Genomic DNA, 19,419 nt, shown 5'->3' on the forward strand with positions numbered 1-19,419 from the left:
ATACAATAAGGACTGCTGTGCTTAGGCTGACGTTGTGGTGCTGGTAGAAGCCACCGCCTGCAATGCTAGCATCCCATGTGAGCACCAGTTCCAGACCTAGTTGCTCCACTTCTGATCCAGCTCCCTGCAAAAGCACCTGGGAAAAGAGCAGAGAATTGCCCAAGTACGAGGGCCCCTGCACCCATGTGGGTGACCCAAGTAAAGCTCCTGGCTCCTAGCTTTGGCCTGGCCATGGCAACCATTTGGGGAGTGAACCACTGGATGGAAGATCTCTCTCTCTCTCTCTCTCTGTCTCTCCTTCTCTCTCTGTAACTCTGCCTTTCAGATAAATTAATTAATTTTTAAAAATTGTTGTGCTGGAGCACATTACATGGAAGACCTAATGGCTCTGGAGTCAGGATAGATTTTCTCAAGGAAGTCATTTAACCTCAGAGATGAAGAGAAGTAAGTGAATATAAAACAGGGAGAGTGTTCCGGGCAGAGGCATAGTATGTACAGAAATCCTCAAGTAGCACAGAGCTTAGCATATTCTTAGAAATGTTTCTTTAGGCCGGCGCCGATGCTCAATAGGCTAATCCTCCGCCTGCAGCGCCGGCACACCGGGTTCTAGTCCTGGTCGGGGCGCCGGATTCTGTCCCGGTTGCTCCTCTTCCAGTCCAGCTCTCTGCTGTGGCCCGGGAAGGCAGTGGAGGATGGCCCAAGTGCTTGGGCCCTGCACCCCATGGGAGACCAGGAGAAGCACCTGGCTGCTGGCTTTGGATCAGCATGGTGCGCTGGCCGCAATGTGCTGGCTGCAGCGGCCATTGGAGGATGAACCAATGGTAAAGGAAGACCTTTCTCTCTCTCTCTCTCTCTCTCTCTCTCTCACTGTCCACTCTGCCTGTCAAAAAAAAATAATAATAATAATAAAAAAGAAATGTTTCTTTAGTTTAAAGTAAGAGAAAATGCTGAGAGGTAAGGTATGGAAGGAGTCATTCAGAGTCTTATAGGACACAATAAACATTTTGTACTTTGTTTTAAGGCCTCTAGACCCACTGTATCAGAATCACCTAGAGCAGTTTGTTAAAATTTTAGATTTCTGGGTTTTACAGAATCCCAGTGTAAGAAAAGGTAGGAGTGGGACCCAGGAATTATATTTTAAACAAATTTTCCAGATGAATGTTATGCACACTAAGGCTTGAGAAACATGTTTGTGAAGGCCTACATTTTAGGCAAAGGAGTGAAATTAGATTTTCAAAAGGTCATTTTGAGCCCAGTATAGAAGATGGATTAGAAAGAAGTTAGAGTATATAGTGAAGAGTCACCTAAAAGATTAGTTTAGTAGTCTAGATGGGTGTGAATGGTAATCCAACCTAAGACTGTGGTAGTAGAAATGGAAAGAGTCCAGAGTAATTTAGGAAATAGAATCCCATGGGAGTGAAATGATTATTGGATATGAGAGGTCACTCCTAGATTTCTGGTTCAGCCAGAATGATAAAGAATGGTAATACCCTTTCATGATGCTAATAATTATAAAGGAAGATCACATTTAGGGGAAGGTGAATGCATACAGACATATTGATTTTAGGTACATATAAATTGTTCAAATATATTTGTTTGTAATTTGTAAGAAGTCTGGCAGATATCTTTGTTTCTCTGTGACAAAGGAAATAACTTAGCTGTGGATTTTGAAGGGAGAAATGCTATGAGAAGAGTAGAAATTACAATGAATGGGAAAACAGTTTAATTAGAAAAATGGTAGCATTGCTGGATACCATAAAGCACCCAGTTGAGGTTGACATCTATAATTGAAGAAAAAAAATTATTTATTTGAAAGGTAGAATGATGGAGAGAAAGGGATGTTCCATCTGCTGGTTTATTCCCCAAATTGTCACAACAGCTGGGGCTGGGGCCAGACTGAAGTCAGAAACCAGAAACTCTATCTGGATCTCCTGTATGGGTGGCAGGGACTGAAATCTTGAGTCATCATCTGCTGCTTCACAGGTGCATTAGTAGGGAGATAAATCAGAAGCAGAGCAACAGGGATTCAAACTGGCACTCCCCGAAAGGGATGCAGGTGTCCAAAGTGGTGGCTTAATCCAATGCATCACAATGGCTGCCCATAGAATTTTTATGATAGCTTTATTAAGATATATTTCACATATCATAAAATTCACCCCAGGAAAAATCTATAATTCATTAGCTTTTAGAAATTTTCATAGTTATGCAACCAGTACTATTGTCTAATTTTAAAACACTTCATCATCCCCCAAAACTCCATATCAACAGTCACTCTCCATTGTTTCTTGCTTCCAGCACTTGGCAACCGCTAATCTATTTTCTGTCTCTATGGATTTGCCTATTCTAAACATTTCATATAAATGGATGCATATAATATCTGGCTTTTTATATTTGGTTTCTTTAACATTTTCAAGGTTTTTCCATGTTATGTATCAATACTTCTTTTTAATTTGAGAGGGAGGGAGGGAAGGAGAGAGACAGAGACAGAGACAGAGAGAGGGAGAGAGAGAGAAAACTCATCTACTGTTTTACTTCCTAAATTCAACCAATGGCTGGGACTGGGCTGAGGCAGAGCCCAAAACTGGGAATGCAACCCAAGTCTCCCACATGGTTGGCAGGAACCCAATTACTTGAGCCATCATCACTGCCTCCCAGCATCTGCATTGGTAGAAAGCTGGACTTAGAAGCTGAACTGGGAATTGAACCCATGTACTCCAATGTGAGAGCCGGGCATCTTAACTGCTATGTTAAATGCTCCTCTCACTTCTTTCCTTTGTGACCAAATAATATTTCACTGAATAGATATACCATATTTTGTTTAGTCATTTATCAGTTGATCATCATTTGAGTTGTTTTTTTGGCTATTGTTAATAACACTTCTCTGAACATTTGTGTACAAACTTTTGTGGGAATATATGCTTTCAGTTCCTTTTGATATATATATACCTAGAAGTGGAATTAGTGAGTCATAATGGTAGCTCTTTATATAATTTTTTAAAGAAACACCAAATTACTTTCCAAAGCATCTATATCATTTTACAATTCCACTAGCATCCTTTTAGCATAAATTCTAGTCTGGTTTAAAAAGGGAGTTATTATGAATTGAAAGATGCTTCTCTCACTCCTATCATTCAGGTAATGCAAAGTTTTAGGAATTCTGTGCCAGGAACTGGAAATAAAGTGTGTGTGTATATATATTATGTGGATATATATTTATCTCCACATAAGGGTTTATTTTTGGGCTCTTTATTCTCTACTCCATTGTTCAATATGTCATTCTGCACTGGAGCTTTGTAGTAGGTTTTCAAATTGGGAAATTTGTCTTCCAATTTTGTTCTTATTTAAAAAAATTATTTATTTATTTATTTGAAAAACAATTATAGAGAGAAAGAAACAGGGAGAGACAGAGACAGGGGGAGAGAGAGAGAGAGAGAGAGAGAATGAATGAATGAATATCTTTCATCTACTAGTTCACTCCCCAAATGGCCACAATGACCAGGGCTGGGTGAGGCTGAAGCCAAGAGCCAGGAACTCCATCCAGGTCTCCTGTGTGGGTTATAGGGACCAAGCACTTGGGGCATCTCCTGTTGCTTTCCCAGGTGCATTAGCAGGGAGTTGGATGGGAAGTGAAGCAGTTGAATTGGTGCTCATATGGGAAGCTGATGTCATAGGCAGTGGCTTAACTTGCTGCGCTCCTGTTCACCCCCCCCCCCAATGTTGTTCTAGCTATTCTGGATCCTTTGCATTTCTGTATGAATTTTAGCATAAACATCAATTTCTGCAAAGAAGCCAAGTTGGATGTTAATAGGAATTGTGTTGAATTTGTAGATCAAATTAAGTAGTATTGCCATCCTAACAATATTAAACATCTCAATCTGTGAACATGGGATATATTTCCATTTATTTCTTTAATTTCTTTTAATGATGTTTTATTGTTTTCAGTAGACAAGTCTAATACTCATTTTGCTAAATTTATTCCTAAGTGGTTTACTCTTTTTTGATGCTATTATAAATAGATTTTTTTTCTTGATTTCTTTTTTAGATTTTTTTTAAGAATTATTTTAAAGATTTACTTATTTATTTGAAAGACAGAGTCACAGAGAGGGAGAGGCAGAGGCAGAAGCAGAGAGAGAAACCTTCCATCTGCTGGTTAACTCCCTAAATGATCACAATGGCCAGGTCTGGGCCAGATGGAAACCAGGAGCCTGGACCTCCATTGGGGTCCCCCACATGTGTGGCAAGGGTATAAGTATTTGGGCCATCATCTGCTGCTTTCCTGGGAATGTTACCAGGGAGCTGGATTGGAAGTGGAGCAGCCAGGACTTGAACTGGTGCCCAAATGGTATGCTGGCACTGCAGATGGTGTCTTAACTCCCTGTGGCATAATGCCAGCCCAGACTGTGTTTCAGTATTACTCATTTACCAAAAATCTGTGCCGTTTTTCCAGTAGCATTTCACTGTTTGTGCTTATCTTTTAAAAAATGGATTGATTTATTTAGATTAAGGAAATCTTAAGTATAATAGAAGTTTATATAAAGGGGTTGAAAGTTACCAGTCTAAAAATGGATCACTTTCCCAAATTCTAATAAAATGGAGTCAGAAGGCCAAAAATGATGGCTCTCATGTATACATGACTATGATAAAAATTATTGAAAGAATTCCCTGAAAACCACAACCTTGCACAAAAGCTACCACAACCGTATACAATGAACACTTCTGTGAAGATGTCTGCTGGCAATTACCTCCTGTTTGACATTGGACTGACTGACCACTCTTATTAACCCTAGCCACAGATAACTGTTTCAAAACAATTTATGTAACTTTCTTCAGAGTTTGTTTAGGTTCATTCTTCACAGAATTCTGTAAGATTGATACCTCCTGTCATCTCCATTACTCAGTCTATGTAAGTGTTATGCTGGGGATCTTTATGGTTACTTTCCCTTATGAATATTGTGACCACATTAGATTGACTGATTGTCTTTTGATCAGTAGAATATAATGCAATCATGTAGAGCATCTTGTTTTCAAGAACTTTATCAACAAGTATTTTTATACTGAAATGGTTATTTTATAGTATATAGTATGATTTATGATTTGATCTGCTAGTATACTTAATTTATTTCTTTTTTACAGAGTGTGTTGGTGGGGTGGGATGGGTGGAGGACATACAACCCAGATTTGATTGGCAAAGAATGCTGTTGTATTATCTAGTAGCTTCTGTAGAGCCAAATAGAATTGCTGACAACTTTTAATTTGTAACAAGTGTGCTGATTCATTCCTATAAATTTTTTAAAAGATTTATTTATTTATTTGAAAGTCAGAGTAACACAGAGAGAGGAGAGGCAGAGAGAGAGAGAGAGAGAGAGAGAGAGGTCTTCCATCCGATGGTTCACTCCCAATTGGCCGCAATGGCTGGAGCTGCGCCAATCCAAAGCCAGGAGTCCGGAGTTTCTTCCTGGTCTCCCACGTGGGTGCAGGGGCCCAAGGACTTGGGCCATCTTCTGGTGCTTTCCCGGGCCATAGCAGAGAGCTGGACAGGAAGTGGAGCAGCCGGTGCCCACATGGGATGCCGGAGCTTCAGGCCAGGGCGTTAACCCACTGTGCCACAGCGCCGGGCCCTCATACCTATAAATTTAATATAAGCATTTTAATGTATTTCTAAAACTTGAATCATTTCCATTCACTTTACTGTTAGATGACTGTATTTAGTGGCTTTTTGTTTTTTCTCCTTAGCATTTTACTGACTTTAAAATGCACATTAGTTATGTACTGTTGTGTAACAAATTACCCCAAAACTTGATGGTTTAAAAGAACAGTAGCGGCCGGCGCTGTGGCGTTGTGGGTAAAGCCACTGGCTGCAGTGCCAGCAACCCATATGGGCACTGGTTTGAGACACCAGTTTGAGACGCCGCTGCTCCATTTCCGATCCAGCTCTCTGCTCTAGCCTGGGAAAGCAGTAGAAGATGGCCCACGTGGGAGACTGGGAAGAAGCTCCAGGCTCCTGGCTTCAGATTGGTGCAGCTCTGACTGTTGCAGCACATTGGGGAGTGAACTAGTGGATGGAAGACCTCTCTCTCTCTCTCTGCCTCTCATTCTCTCTCTGTGTAACTCTTACTTTCAAATAAAATAAATAAATCTTTTAAAAAAAACAATAAACATTTTTATCTCTCACAGTTTCTGTGAGAAAGGAATTTAGTAACTTAATTGGTAGTTTTATCTGAAGGTCTCTCTTAAGAGTGGGTAAAGATGCTTGGGGGCTGTAACAGGGCTACAATAAAAATATTAGACAGGCTTACATCATCTGAAAGCTTGACAGTGGCTAAGGATCTGTTTTCAAGGTGGCTCACTCACCTTGGCTTACACGTTGGTGCTGGTTGTTGACAAGTGGTCTCACTACCTCTCCAAAGGATTACTTGAGCATCTTCATCATATAAGAGGCTTCAGTAACTGTTCTCTTGAGCCTCTCTGGAGCATTGTGTAAGAGTTTCTGTGATTTTGACAGACCATGTAGAAAGGACAATATCTCTACTTTGGAAGTCACATGTTTGTACTTATGCAGTGTGAAACAAGATAAGCAAAAGGCCTCCAAGGCTTTTGGAGAGCCCTTGGCACCAAGTTCCCTTCCCCTGCCAAGGCAAGTTCCCTCAGCAACCAGTTAGAAGCCCAATCCCACTCGTGTCCTGTACAGTCTCTTTGAAGACTGTTACCACCTGTTTGCTTCAACAAGGCAACCTGTCTCTGTTGAGGTCAGTCTCCATCTCCTTCTTCCAGGGGCTATGAAGGCAAGAACTACGAGTTTTTTAAACCTAGCAATTACCACAAATGGATTGATCAGAGTTTTAGGAAAGTGAAAAGACCTAATTCAATAGTAAACTTAGGTAGTCATATTTATAAGAATGACTATATTTTCTCTTTGAATAAACCATAAAGTATGGACATTTTTAAAAGGAACAAGTCTGCTAATTTTTCACATTCTAAGCAACTATTACAAGTTAAAAACATGTTTTTTCCCCCTCCAGATTATTTAAATTATCTGACAGTGTGCAAGGGAGTGTTTATTGTAATGACAATGCAAGCTTGAACTCTCACGTTACCTCAGTGAAACTTGTCCAAACAGATATGAACAAAGGAAAGTCATGGTCAAGCAATAGTAATCAAAAACTTCAATATTCTGCAGATATGTTCATTGCAAATAATGCTTTTTTGGCTTCTGAAATTGGAAAAGGTATGTTCAAAGTATCAACTCTTTCACTTTCATCCCAGCCTCATGACATTCAAAGTAATTCTTTGCTTTTTTTAGTTGGTTTTATGAAAGCACAAACTAATTTGCATTTCTTAGAACAGGGAAGGATACAGCAATGAGGTAAATTTGAATGTTTTAGCTCTCTCTATGATTTCTGCATTTCTTTATGTTATTTGTTAAGCTGTACTCTAATATTTTTTAATTGTGCTTTCAAAAAGTTATGTTTTATTGGAGCGGTTTTTATGAAAAGCTTAAAAAATATCTATATGATTATTTAGTTTTTTTTTTAAAGGGGGAACAGAAGATGGTTTAGGTTCCTTGAAGGCTGTCACAGAAATCCGTATCCTTTAAATTATAACAGCTGCTTTATGTTTGAGAAATCATAATTTTTAAACATTTTGTTTCAGTTTGTTCCTGTTTATTTAGTTGACAAAGAAAACAAGTGGTAAGTGAATCTTTGAGTCATAGAAGAGACACATGTGTATGATAATAAGTGCTACTCCAAGTGTGGTCTGTAAACTGGTGCCAATAGGTGAACTCTTTGTTGTTACCAATATATAACAAAATAAAAGCAGAAATCAGATTTGTATTATTGGCAGAACCCTGAGCATGTTTACTTACAAATCACTTACATAGTAATTTCTTCTATTTTGAGTAAGGACAGCAATAAATTAGGTAGAGGAAATGGATGAGAATGAGTCATTTTATGGATTGGGGACATTTTAACAAATTAATATTTTAAAAGAACCTAATTTAGAGTTTGTACATATAATTCAACTTATTTGGGCATTTGTATTATAAATATTTTGAGTATATATATGTATTCTGGAAGTAACCTCCTTTCTGCCTTTTTAAAAACAAAGATTTATTTATTTATTTGAAAGAGTTACACACAGAGAGAGAAGGAGAGGCAGAGAGAGAGAGAGAGAGAGAGAGAGGTCCTCCATGCACTGGCTCACTCTCCAATTAGCCACAATGGCCGGAGCTATGCCAGTCTGAAGCCAGGAACCAGGAGCGTCTTCCGGGTCTTCCCATGCAAGTGCACGGCCCAAGGACTTGGGCCATCCTCCACTGCTTTCCCAGGCTATAACAGAGAGCTGGATTGGAAGTGGAGCAGTTGGGACATGATCCGGCACCCATATAGGATACTGGCACTGCAGGCAGTGGCTTTACCCGCTACGCCACAGTGCTGATCCCTCCTTTCTGCTTCTTTAAAAACTCTATGCAAGCCTAGACTTACTATGATCATCAGCTATTTTCGTGACTATTTTCCCATAACCTCAGAACTTTTTGAAAGTAAAGACTATGCCTTATTTGACTTTCTGCCTGCAAATACATTGAAAGGCAGATGAAGTAAGGTACGTAAAGTAAGGAGGTTGTTCTAGCAGAAAAATAGCCATGATCAAGGGTGAGGGTAAAAAAGTGTGATGGGGCCAGCATTGTGGTGTAGCAGGTAAACCCGCCTCCTGCAACCCTGGCATTCCATACAGGGACCAGTACGAGTCCCAGCTGCTCCAATTCTGATCTAGCTTCCTGCTAATGGCCTGGGAAAGCAGTGGAGGATAGCCAAATGCTTGGGACCTGCTACCCATGTGGGAGACCCAGATGAAGCTCCTGGCTTCTGGCTTCTGCCTGGCTCAGCCCAGCCCCAGCTGTTGCAGCCATCTGGGGGAGTAAACCAACAGATGGAAGATCTCTCTCTCTCTCTGTCTCTCCCTCTCTCTTGTAACTCTGATTTTCAAATCTGTTTTAGAAAGTGTGATGTATATTTGGAAAGAACAAACATTCCAAGTTGACTAAAATGAAGGATATGGTTAAATGAATAATAGGAAATGATAGGATAAATATTTTAAGGATCACATAATTTAATGCCGTGAATAACAAGGTCAAAGGATTTTATTTTTATTTCATTTATACCTCAACTTTAATGAGGTATAATGGACAGGTAAAAATTGTGTATATTCAAAGTACATGATGTAATATTTTATTTGTATTCAGTGTAAAATTACTGCAATCAACTTAAATATCCGTCACCTTACGTAGTTACCTTTTTTATCATAAGACACTACTTAAGATCTCTCAGTGTCTTGTTTTTATTTTTAATGTATTTATTAAGCAACAAGGAAAAACCATGTAAGTTTTTGAGCAAGTCACCTTGTCAAAACTTTGCTTTATGAATATGGAATTAGTAAGTCAAAGCCAGAGAATGCTCTAGAATCCACAAAACTATGGTGTACTTAGCAAAGCAGAAAGTGATTTCTAAATATTGAGCAGGAAAACTAGAGAGACCTAAGTAACAGTGGCTCTAATTCTGGGTACTCTGGGAATTATTTGAGATAATTCCTAAGTATGGTTATAAAATATTTGCTTGACAGTGTAGGAAAACTTGTCTCCAGTGCAGGTAACTGAATTGAGTTAAAACATGTTGATGTATTACCTTTAGACATTGCCAGTCTTTCACATTTTTGTTTAGCATGGTGTCTTAATTCTACTATACTCCCTTCTTAAGTAGTGTGAAATGTAAGAAATAGATCAGCAGCAAACAGTTTAAGCAGATTGTTTAATTATCTGTATGACAGGATGTTCTTTTCCTTTGCTGAAAGCTTTTCCATATGACACTACCTTTTGAAGAGACTTAAAGATTTTTCCTGTCATATTAACACAATTGAAGTGGTTCTGTTGTTTAAGTGTCTCTGTAAGTTAAGATTATTATAGCCTGTACTGTATATTGAATTATTGTCAAAAATTTAATTTTCTGTCAAACTCACTTGAGCTTGAATACTTTGCTTCTAAGTGTGTATTTAAAGTGCAATACTGCATGTTAGTTATGCTACTTGAGAGTTTGTGGATTACTTGGGCACAATTTATTTTCAGATTCTTTTCCAATATTTTAGTGTATTTGAATCCTCAGGACAATAGAAGTTTTGTCAGGTAGATTTTGCCACAGAACTCTTGTCATTTTCAGTTCTGCAGTCATTTTTCCCCATTATAAAAAATAATTTGCTGTGACACTGCTGAGAATTTTTTGAACAAAAGGAAAATTTCTATTTCAAGTGTTGATGGTGATGATAAATGATATTGGTAGTTGAGTTTTCTCAGGTGCTGGAAACTGATTCTACATCTACTCTGAATCAAAGATTCATCTTTGTGAATATAAATTGATATAGAACTATCTAATGAGAGAAAAACCAGCATGATAACCCACTTGTGGGCTTGTTACAAATAAATATTTTATAAGAAGAGACATATCTTGAAGGAAAAATGAGATTCCTTCAAAAGCTGATGGAATGACAAACTCAAAATTACATTTTTGTTTTGGCACAAATATTCTGACAAACTGCACAAAATAAAATGATTTATAAATCAACTGTTGATTTAATAAATACAAACATATTAACTGGGTGTTTACTATGTATCAGGAACTGTACTAAATGTTTGTAATATGTCAGCTAAGAAATAGTGAATCTTTGCCCTTAGAGTTAATATTCTTGTGATGAGAGTGGGGAAGACGATACATCTGAACAATTGTTAACAGTTTATAAATAAGTCAGTATTTTAGAAGGTGATGAGTACTATGGGAAAAAAATGTAGAGCAGGGTAAAACAAAATTAAATTGGGGCTGCTGGGATTGAGGGACCAGGATATGGAATTAAATAGAATAGTTAGGATAGGCCTTCTGGAGATAGTGAGATTGAAATCATTAAAGGAGGCGAAAGAGCCAAGGAAACATGGAGGGAAGAACAACCTAGGCAGTGAGAAGGCTTCACAGCAGAAACATAGCTGATGTTTTTGAAGAATAGCAGAGTCCAGTATAATTAGAGGAAATGAGTCAGGAGGAAGAGTACTAGTTCTTGAGGTCAGTAAGATAAATGCCGGGGTTGCAGTGGGTGAATGGATAGTAGTTGTGTGGAGATAAGATCATGTAGGTCCTTGTAACTGTATACTTCGAGAAAAATAGAGTTTGAGCTGAGAATGGCAGTTCATCAATAGTTGTATGCCTTTTTAATATTCATTTATTTGAAAGCTGCAGAGAGAGAAGGAGAGAGAGAGAGAGAGAGATATGGAGGGAGGGAGGGAGGGAGGGAGCAAGGGAGGGAGATCTTCCATCTGCTGGTTCACTCCCCAGACGGCCAGGGCTGAGCCACAAGAAAGCCAGGAGCCAGGAGCCTCTCCTGGTCTCCCATGTGGGTAGCAGGGGCCCAAACCTTTGGGTCACACTCTGCTTTCCTTCCCAGGTGCATCAGCAGGGAGCTGGATCATAAGTGGAGCAGTTGGGAGACAAACCAGGCCCACTTGGGATGCTGGCATTGCAGGCAGCAGCTTTACCAGCTATACCACAGTGCTGGCTCCATAAATGTCTTAATAAAAATACAATTTCTGGGCTGGTGCTCTCACGTAGTAGGCTAAGGTTACATCTGTGGCGTCAACATCCCATATGGATGCCAGTTCATGTCCCAGCTGCTCCTTTTCCAATCCTTCAATGACCTGGGAAAGCAGTGGAAGATGGCCCAAGTGTTTGGGCCCCTGCACCTACATGGGAGACCTGGAAGAAGCTCCTGACTCCTGACTTCGGATCAGCTCAGCTTCAGCCGTGTGGCCACTTGGGGAGTGAATCAGCTAATAGAAGGCCTTTCTCTCTGTCTCTCCCTCTCTCTGTAACTCTACTTCTCAAATAAATAAATAAAATATAAAAAAAACCCCACAATTTCTTAAATAATTGTCTTTGATTTTCAGATATATAAATTATGTGCCATATCTTCTTCTAGATTAAAAAAGCCTCAATTGTAGGAATTCATTTTCTTATTTTCAGCTTTCTGTAGTTTTCTAAATCTGGTAATGTATTCTGAATATAGGGTTTAACATATGTAGTTTACAGATTGTGACTCAGAGTAAGAATACTGTGTAAGTAAAAATTTTCCCGGGCTGGCAATAGACCCTCACCTTAGGAAGGGTGCAGTTTATTCTCCTATCTATTAGCATTTTTGGACTTTCTTACAGGGGAAAGGTGATTTAAGTTCTTTCTGTTGAAACAGTATGCTCATAATTACAATTAAGCCTACTACTTAACACAGCTAAATTATCAAAAAACAAAGGAATTCAGGGTTTGGTGACCAGAAACGCACATCAACTACTGAAGCACAGTCACTAATCAACAGTACATAAATAAAATCTGAAAGATTGAAGAAGAGATGAAAGCCTAGTCAAGGTGAATAACATAAAAAGCATTTGTCTGGAATATAAACTAGAAGCTAGTTATGATATGCTTATCTATACATACTTGCATCTGTTCCGCTGTATTTTTAAAATTTATTTGAAAAGCACAGAGAGGGAGGAAGAGACACCTGTCATCCTGTGTTTTGTTCCACCCAATGCCTGCAACACCTGGACTCAACCAAGGGGTCAGTACTTGAGGCATCATTGCTACCTCTGAGGCACATTAGCAGTAAGCTGGATTGGAAAGCATAGGTGGGGGTAAGACTCAACCCAAGGTACTCTGATATAGGATGTAGGTATCCTGAGTGATAGATCAACTTTCTATGCCACTACTATCCCCTCCCTTCTCCCATCATATTTAACACTCAAGTAATAACACTTGCATAGCCATAGAAATTTTACAAATTATTTCAGTATATGAAATGTGACTAGACTGGAATAATTTCTATTAATTCCTTTCTAAGATGCCAAAATAGGAAATGTTAAAGCTTCATCATTAATGTTAGCAGATTCAATGTTAATTTAACTGAATTTTAAAAGTAACAAATTTATAAACTTTTCATTTATTTTATTCCTTAATATTATCTTAAGCGACAAAATATAGAAGTATTTTTAAGGAATTTCCATATTTTAACTATATACAGTCAAAAGCCTTTGATGATGTAAGTATTTTATCAAAATTATTTTTTTAGTATTCTCTTCTTACTAGATTGTGTGCTCTCTGAGGGACTAGATCATATCTTTTTTTTTTTTTCTTTTTTTGACAGGCAGAGTTAGACAGTGAGAGAGAGAGAGACAGAAACGTCTTCCTTTTCTGTTGGTTCACCCCCAATGGCCGCTGCGGCTGGCGCATTGCGCTGATCCAAAGCCAGGAGCCAGGTGTTTCTCCTGGTCTCCCATGCAGGGCCCAAGCACTTGGGCCATCCTCCACTGCCTTCCCGGGCCACAGCAGAGAGCTAGACTGGAAGAGGAGCAACCGGGACAGAATCTGGCGCCTCGACCGGTACTAGAACCCGGTGTGCCGGCGCTGCAGGCGGAGGATTAGCCTATTGAGCATCGGCGCCGGCCCTAGATCACATCTTTATATTACCAGTGCTATACTCAGTGACTAGACATTATAGAAACTCAGAAAAATGTTAAATGAATATGTATGGTTTTCATAGGTGGACTGGGTTGTATTTAATGGATTCATAAGAATTTGGAAGCTAAAGGAATTATTTTCTTCTAAATCTTGTGTACTACCTTAACAAATAAAACAGCATGATAAAATATTAATAGTTATTAATAGAGGGTCTGGAAGAAGGTTAGAATTTGAATTATTTATAGGTAAAAAAGCTTAAACTATTATTCTTTGAGAGTCTTCCTAAGACATATTTTCTAGCAAATTTAAGAAGAATGTGTGTCAAAAATTCTGTAAATTATATGATTGATTAAATTGTTCTTTTAGCTTCTTTATACAGATAGGAACTTTGTGATTTGTGCTCCAACTGGTTCTGGGAAAACGGTAATATTTGAACTAGCTATCACAAGATTGTTAATGGAAGTACCATTACCATGGTTGAACATTAAAATTGTTTACAGTAAGTATATGTTGTAAGAGTAATGATTAATTAAGATAATGAAAAACCTTTGAAACAAAAATGAAAGTGTAAACTTGGTCAGACCTAGAAACTATTATTTGGATTCCCATTTTTTTAAGATTTATTATTTTTATTTTTTTAAGATTTATTTTATTTATTTGAAAGAGTTACAGAGAGAGGTAGAGACAGAGAGAGAGAAAGGTGTTCCATCTGCTGGTTCACTCCCCAGCTGACTGCAATGACTGGAACTGCGCAGATCCAAAGCCAGGAGCTAGGAGCTTCTTCCGGGTCTTCCACATGTGTGCAGGGGCCATCTTCTACTGCTTTCCCAGACCATAGCAGAGAGCTGGATCGAAAGTGGAGCAGCTGGGACTAGAACCAGCGCCCATATGGGATGCCAGCACTGCAGGCCAGGGCTTTAACCCGCTGTGCCACAGCAGTGGCCCCTGTTTTTTAAGATTTATTTATTTTATTTGAAAGGCAGAGAGAGAGAGAGAGAGAGTAGGTTTTCCATCTGCTGGTTCACTTCCCAATTGACCACAATGACTGGAGCTACGCTGATCTGAAGCCAGGAGCCAGGAGCCTCCTCTGGGTCTCCCATGCGGGTGCAGGGGCCCAAGGACCTGGGCCATCTTACACTACTTTCCCAGACCATAGCAGAGAGCTGGATTGGAAGAGGAGCAGCCGGGTCTCGAACCTGTGCCCATATGGGATGCCGGCGCTTCATTCCAGGGCATTAACCCACTGCGCCACAGTGCCAGCCCCATCGCATATGTTTTTAATGAAGACAAATCACAGACATTTTCCCAGAGTTATAAATAAAAAGTAATATATAAATTAAAACAGGCCAGCATCGGGCTCAATAGCCTAATCCTCCGCCTGCAGCGCCGGCACACTGGGTTCTAGTCCCGGTCAGGGTGCCGGATTCTGTCCCTGTTGCTCCTCTTCCAGTCTAGCTCTCTGCTGTGGCCAGGGAGTGCAGTGGAGGATGGCCCAAGTGCTTGGGCCCTGCACCCGCATGGGAGATCAGGAGAAGCACCTGGCTCCTGGCTTCGGATAAGTGCAGCGCGCCGGCCGCAGCAGCCATTGGAGGGTGAACCAACGGTAAAGGAAGACCTTTCTCTCTGTCTCTGTCTCTCTCTCACTGTCCACTCTGACTGTAAAAAAAAAAAAAAAGTAATATATAAATTAAAACAATTGAAATTTTGTGCTTGTTTTTGAAAAGGCAATATGAACAAATTAAGTATTTTGTAATTACAGAAATTTGCATAAGAATTTCTCTCCTTTCTTAGATGTGTATTTTTTCTTTAAAATTTCCATCCAAGAATATACACATAGTTAAAATATATAAAAGAAGTGCTTATAATGAAAAAGCAGTGATCTCTTGCCCTACCTCTGTCCACCCTTAGTTATACTTCCCTGAGTAGCCCTTTTTTTTTCTGGCTGTTTTTGGTGATAAACTTTATAATTGTAAATAATATGCTTATTTTGCTAACTTTTAAATTATCAGTATTAGACAGTATATAAATATGTATTTTTAAGGCTAACCTTACCAACCAAAATTTGTAAAAATCATTTTAAAATTGCACTAACATTCAAAATAATATGTTGTTTTAGTGGCACCAATAAAAGCCCTGTGTAGTCAGCGTTTTGATGATTGGAAGGAAAAATTCGGACCATTAGGTTTGAATTGTAAAGAACTCACTGGAGATACAGCAATGGATGACCTATTTGAGATTCAGCATGCCCATATTATTATGACAACTCCAGTAGGTGTTATTTATACTTCATTATTTCCTTGGTTTATAGTTCTCTCTATCAAGAAAAGAAGTTAAAATGAAACACAAATTAGAAGCAGCATATGTTTGCAATGTAAACAACGTAAAATATACTTGTATTCAGAATACAAAAAGAATAGTTACAAATCAATAAGTAAAAGATAAATGACTAAATAGGATAGACAAAGAATAGGCAATTTGTTATTGTGGATAATTTCTAATTATATTTGTTTATATTCCTTAACTCAATTATTATGTATTATAGAGGAAAGACTGGCTTAAAAATATTAATCAAACTGTGACTTTAGATATTTGGCTGTTAACTAAAAAACAGTTGAGAGCCCAGTTTTTTAAACACCTGTAAAACTTTAAACCCTTTAAATAATTTTCAATCTTTAAATATTTTTCAGGATACTTTAAAGGCATCAACCAAAACATTGCCTCCATTTGTAATATGTTATGAAAATTTTTACTTATGTCTTAAATATTTGCTACAATTTCTTACAACATTAAACTATTTTTTTTTCTAGGAAAAATGGGATAGCATGACTAGAAAATGGAGAGACAGCTCTTTGGTCCAGTTGGTTCGACTGTTTCTCATTGATGAGGTAGAGAACACATAATTCAGTTTCAGAGATAAGCATAAAAAGATGAGTAGTATGGGTGGAAAAAAGTAAGACAGTTTCAACCAAGATATATGTTTGTTTTATCTCTTCAAATGGAAAATGTTCATTTTCTTAAGGAAGAATGTTAATATTATTGTACAATTTAGTTGATTAAATAGATTTTTATTTTGTAGGTAATGATTCTTTCATGATTGTTTGCTTAGGTACATATTATAAAAGATGAAAATCGTGGTCCAACTCTTGAAGTTGTAGTCAGTAGAATGAAAACTGTTCAGTCTTCATCCCAGATTTCAGAAAATACCAGCGCTATTATTCCAATGAGATTTGTAGCTGTATCTGCAACAATTCCAAATGCCGAGGATGTAAGTTAAAATTTTAGTCTGTCAGATTTTTTTATGATTTATGAAATGATTAATCATTTTGATCTTAGAGAAAAATAAAGTGTTTTTTTTTGTTTGTTTGTTTGTTTGTTTGTTTTTTGTCAATCACCTAGTAAATAGGAAAGAAAGTTGTGGAAAGTTTAGTAAGGTCTCATCAGTATGACAGTTTTTGAGATGATAAAATTTGGTTGATCAAAGGTTTAATAAAACATTTTTGCTAGAATTTTGTTTTTTGCTACTATCTAAAAGTTTTTGTTCCATGGATTTCGTATGCTTCATAATAACTTGTCTAATAGTATGTTATGGTAGTTGTAACTATATGCCTCTAGTTATATAGCAAAGTATGGTGGAGAATGAAAGTAATTGCTGAGATAATTGCCAATTCTATGTGCCTGGCATTGTTAATAAGCACTAATGGTTGATGGAAAAATTAAAAGTATGGGGGCTGGTGCTGTGGCATAGCGGGTAAAGTTGCTGCCTACAGCGCCGGCATCTCATATGGGCACTGGTTTGAGTCTCAGCTGCTCTGCTTCATATTGGCTCTCTGCTATGGCCTGGGAAAGTAGTGGAAGATGGTCCAAGTCCTTGGGCCCCTGCACCCATATGGGAGACCCAGAAGAAACTCCTGGCTCCTGGTCCTGATCGGTGCAACTCTGGCTATTGCGGCCATCTGGGGAGTGAACCAGTGGATGGAAGACCTCTCTCTCTGTCTGCCTCTGCCTCTGCCTGTCTGTAACTCTGCCTTTCAAATAAATAAATAAATTTTTTAAAAAATTAAAATTATGAACCTTGTCTTCGAGGAGGATATGATTAATGGGTGCATGAACATGTAAAGAAATAATTGTATACATTTTTACACTTTCCATAATTAATATATGTTAGTTTTTCTTCAGCTTTTAGGCAAATTTCTTGAAAAATAGTACAGTCTTACTCTACTTTCTCTCTCCTGTTTATGTCTCAGCCCACTGTAATGTGGCTTTTCCCCCAGCTACTTCTATTTTTTTAAAAGATTTATTTATTTATTTGAAAGACCAAGTTACAGAGAGAGAAAGGAGAGAGAGATTTTCCATCTGCTGGTGATGACTATAATAGCCAGGGCTGTACCAAGTCAGAGCCAAGGGGCTAGAACTCCCTTTTGGCCTCCCATATGGGTGGCAGGGACCCAAGCATTTGAACCATTTTCTGCTGCTTTCCCAGATGCATAAGCATGGAGGTGGATTGGAAGTGGAGCAGCTGGGACTTCTGGCATTATGGGATGCTGTCATTGCAAGCATTGGCTTAATCTACTGCACCACAACACCAGCTCCTTGAACTGTAATTTCTTGTGTGATCTTATCCTTAACGATGATAATCTAGAGAATATCTTAGTATTTCCTTCCAGGGCAACAAAAACTCATTAATCTGTCTTCTTCCTGTAAATCAGTGGTCAATTTCATAACAGGGCATCAAGCCTGATTACTAACCAGACTTGTTGAAGATAAGGATTGCTTACCACAGCTTAAGAAGCTAGCTAGTGATTCTTAACACTGAGTCTGGAATGTGCTTTTGACACTGTCATCTCTTAGGTTTTATTTGCTCTTCTGTTAAAAATAGTCAACTTTTGTCAAACTAAGGTATCTATTTCTTTTGCTACTTATTAATCTAGTACTTAAGACAACACACAAGTGTAGTCATTTATAGGTATAATACTGAAAAGTAGCAAAGAAGCTAAATAGTGCTAGTGAGAAATTACATTTCTGTGACAAAATCAATTTTAATTTTTTAAAAGGTTTATTTCTGTATTTAAAGTCAGAGTTACACAGAGAGAGAAGAGGCAGAGAGAGAGAGGTCTTCCATCCTCTGGTTCACTCCCCAATTGGCCACAATGGCCAGAGCTATGCCAATCTGAAGCCAGGAGCCAGAGCTTTTTCTGAGTCTCCCACGTGGGTACAGGGAGCTAAGCAATTGGGACATTTTCTACTGCTTTCCCAGGCCATAGCAGAGAGCTGGACTGGAAGTGGAGCAGCTGGGACTCGAGCTGGTGCCCACATGGGATGCTGGCAATGGAGGCGGCGGCTTTACCCGCTACACCACAGCGCCAGCCCTCAATTTTAATTTTACTTTGGATTTTTATGAAAGGAACTAAGACAAAATAATACTAGTTAATTAGAAGTTTACCATGGTGAAAAGTAGATAGAATTTTTGAAATCTGCTATCAGTAATATTAATAATGTATCAGTAGAGGAGTATCAATGGAATATATAATGTTGACAAAGACTATTTAAGTACTTTTATTCCTTGATTTCAAAGTGCTCTATAGTTGTATTATTTTCAGCCATAGAACCTTACTAGAAAAAAATTGATGATTTGATTCTTTTTTTTTTTTTTAAAGATTGCAGAATGGCTTTCGAATGATGAAAGACCTGCTGTATGTCTGAAAATGGATGAGAGCCATAGACCTGTGAAACTTAAGAAAGTGGTCCTTGGATTTCCTTGCACTAGTAACCAAACTGAATTTAAGTTTGACTTATCCCTCAACTACAAAATTGCCAGTGTTATACAAACATATTCTGATCAGAAACCCTCACTTGTGGTATGAATTATGGTTTCTTATTTTTA

The 19,419-nt window shown here is 38.4% G+C and overlaps 1 protein-coding gene across 9 annotated transcripts in view; it reads left to right on the forward strand.

Moving 5' to 3' along the window:
• The window catches only part of HFM1 (helicase for meiosis 1), a 137,510-nt gene that overhangs the window by 14,661 nt on the left and 103,430 nt on the right, over positions 1-19,419 (forward strand). For all 9 annotated transcript variants that reach the window (XM_051857507.2, XM_070078056.1, XM_070078054.1 and 6 more), the window contains 8 exons: positions 7,020-7,225; positions 7,536-7,583; positions 13,049-13,119; positions 13,905-14,037; positions 15,655-15,806; positions 16,346-16,423; positions 16,645-16,803; positions 19,193-19,393. In XM_051857507.2, coding sequence (XP_051713467.2) covers positions 7,020-7,225; positions 7,536-7,583; positions 13,049-13,119; positions 13,905-14,037; positions 15,655-15,806; positions 16,346-16,423; positions 16,645-16,803; positions 19,193-19,393 — 1,048 coding nt within the window. The remainder of the gene's footprint in view (positions 1-7,019; positions 7,226-7,535; positions 7,584-13,048; positions 13,120-13,904; positions 14,038-15,654; positions 15,807-16,345; positions 16,424-16,644; positions 16,804-19,192; positions 19,394-19,419) is intronic.

The sequence above is a fragment of the Oryctolagus cuniculus genome, chromosome 7 (assembly GCF_964237555.1).
Source record: "Oryctolagus cuniculus chromosome 7, mOryCun1.1, whole genome shotgun sequence".
NCBI classification, from domain to species: domain Eukaryota; kingdom Metazoa; phylum Chordata; class Mammalia; order Lagomorpha; family Leporidae; genus Oryctolagus; species Oryctolagus cuniculus.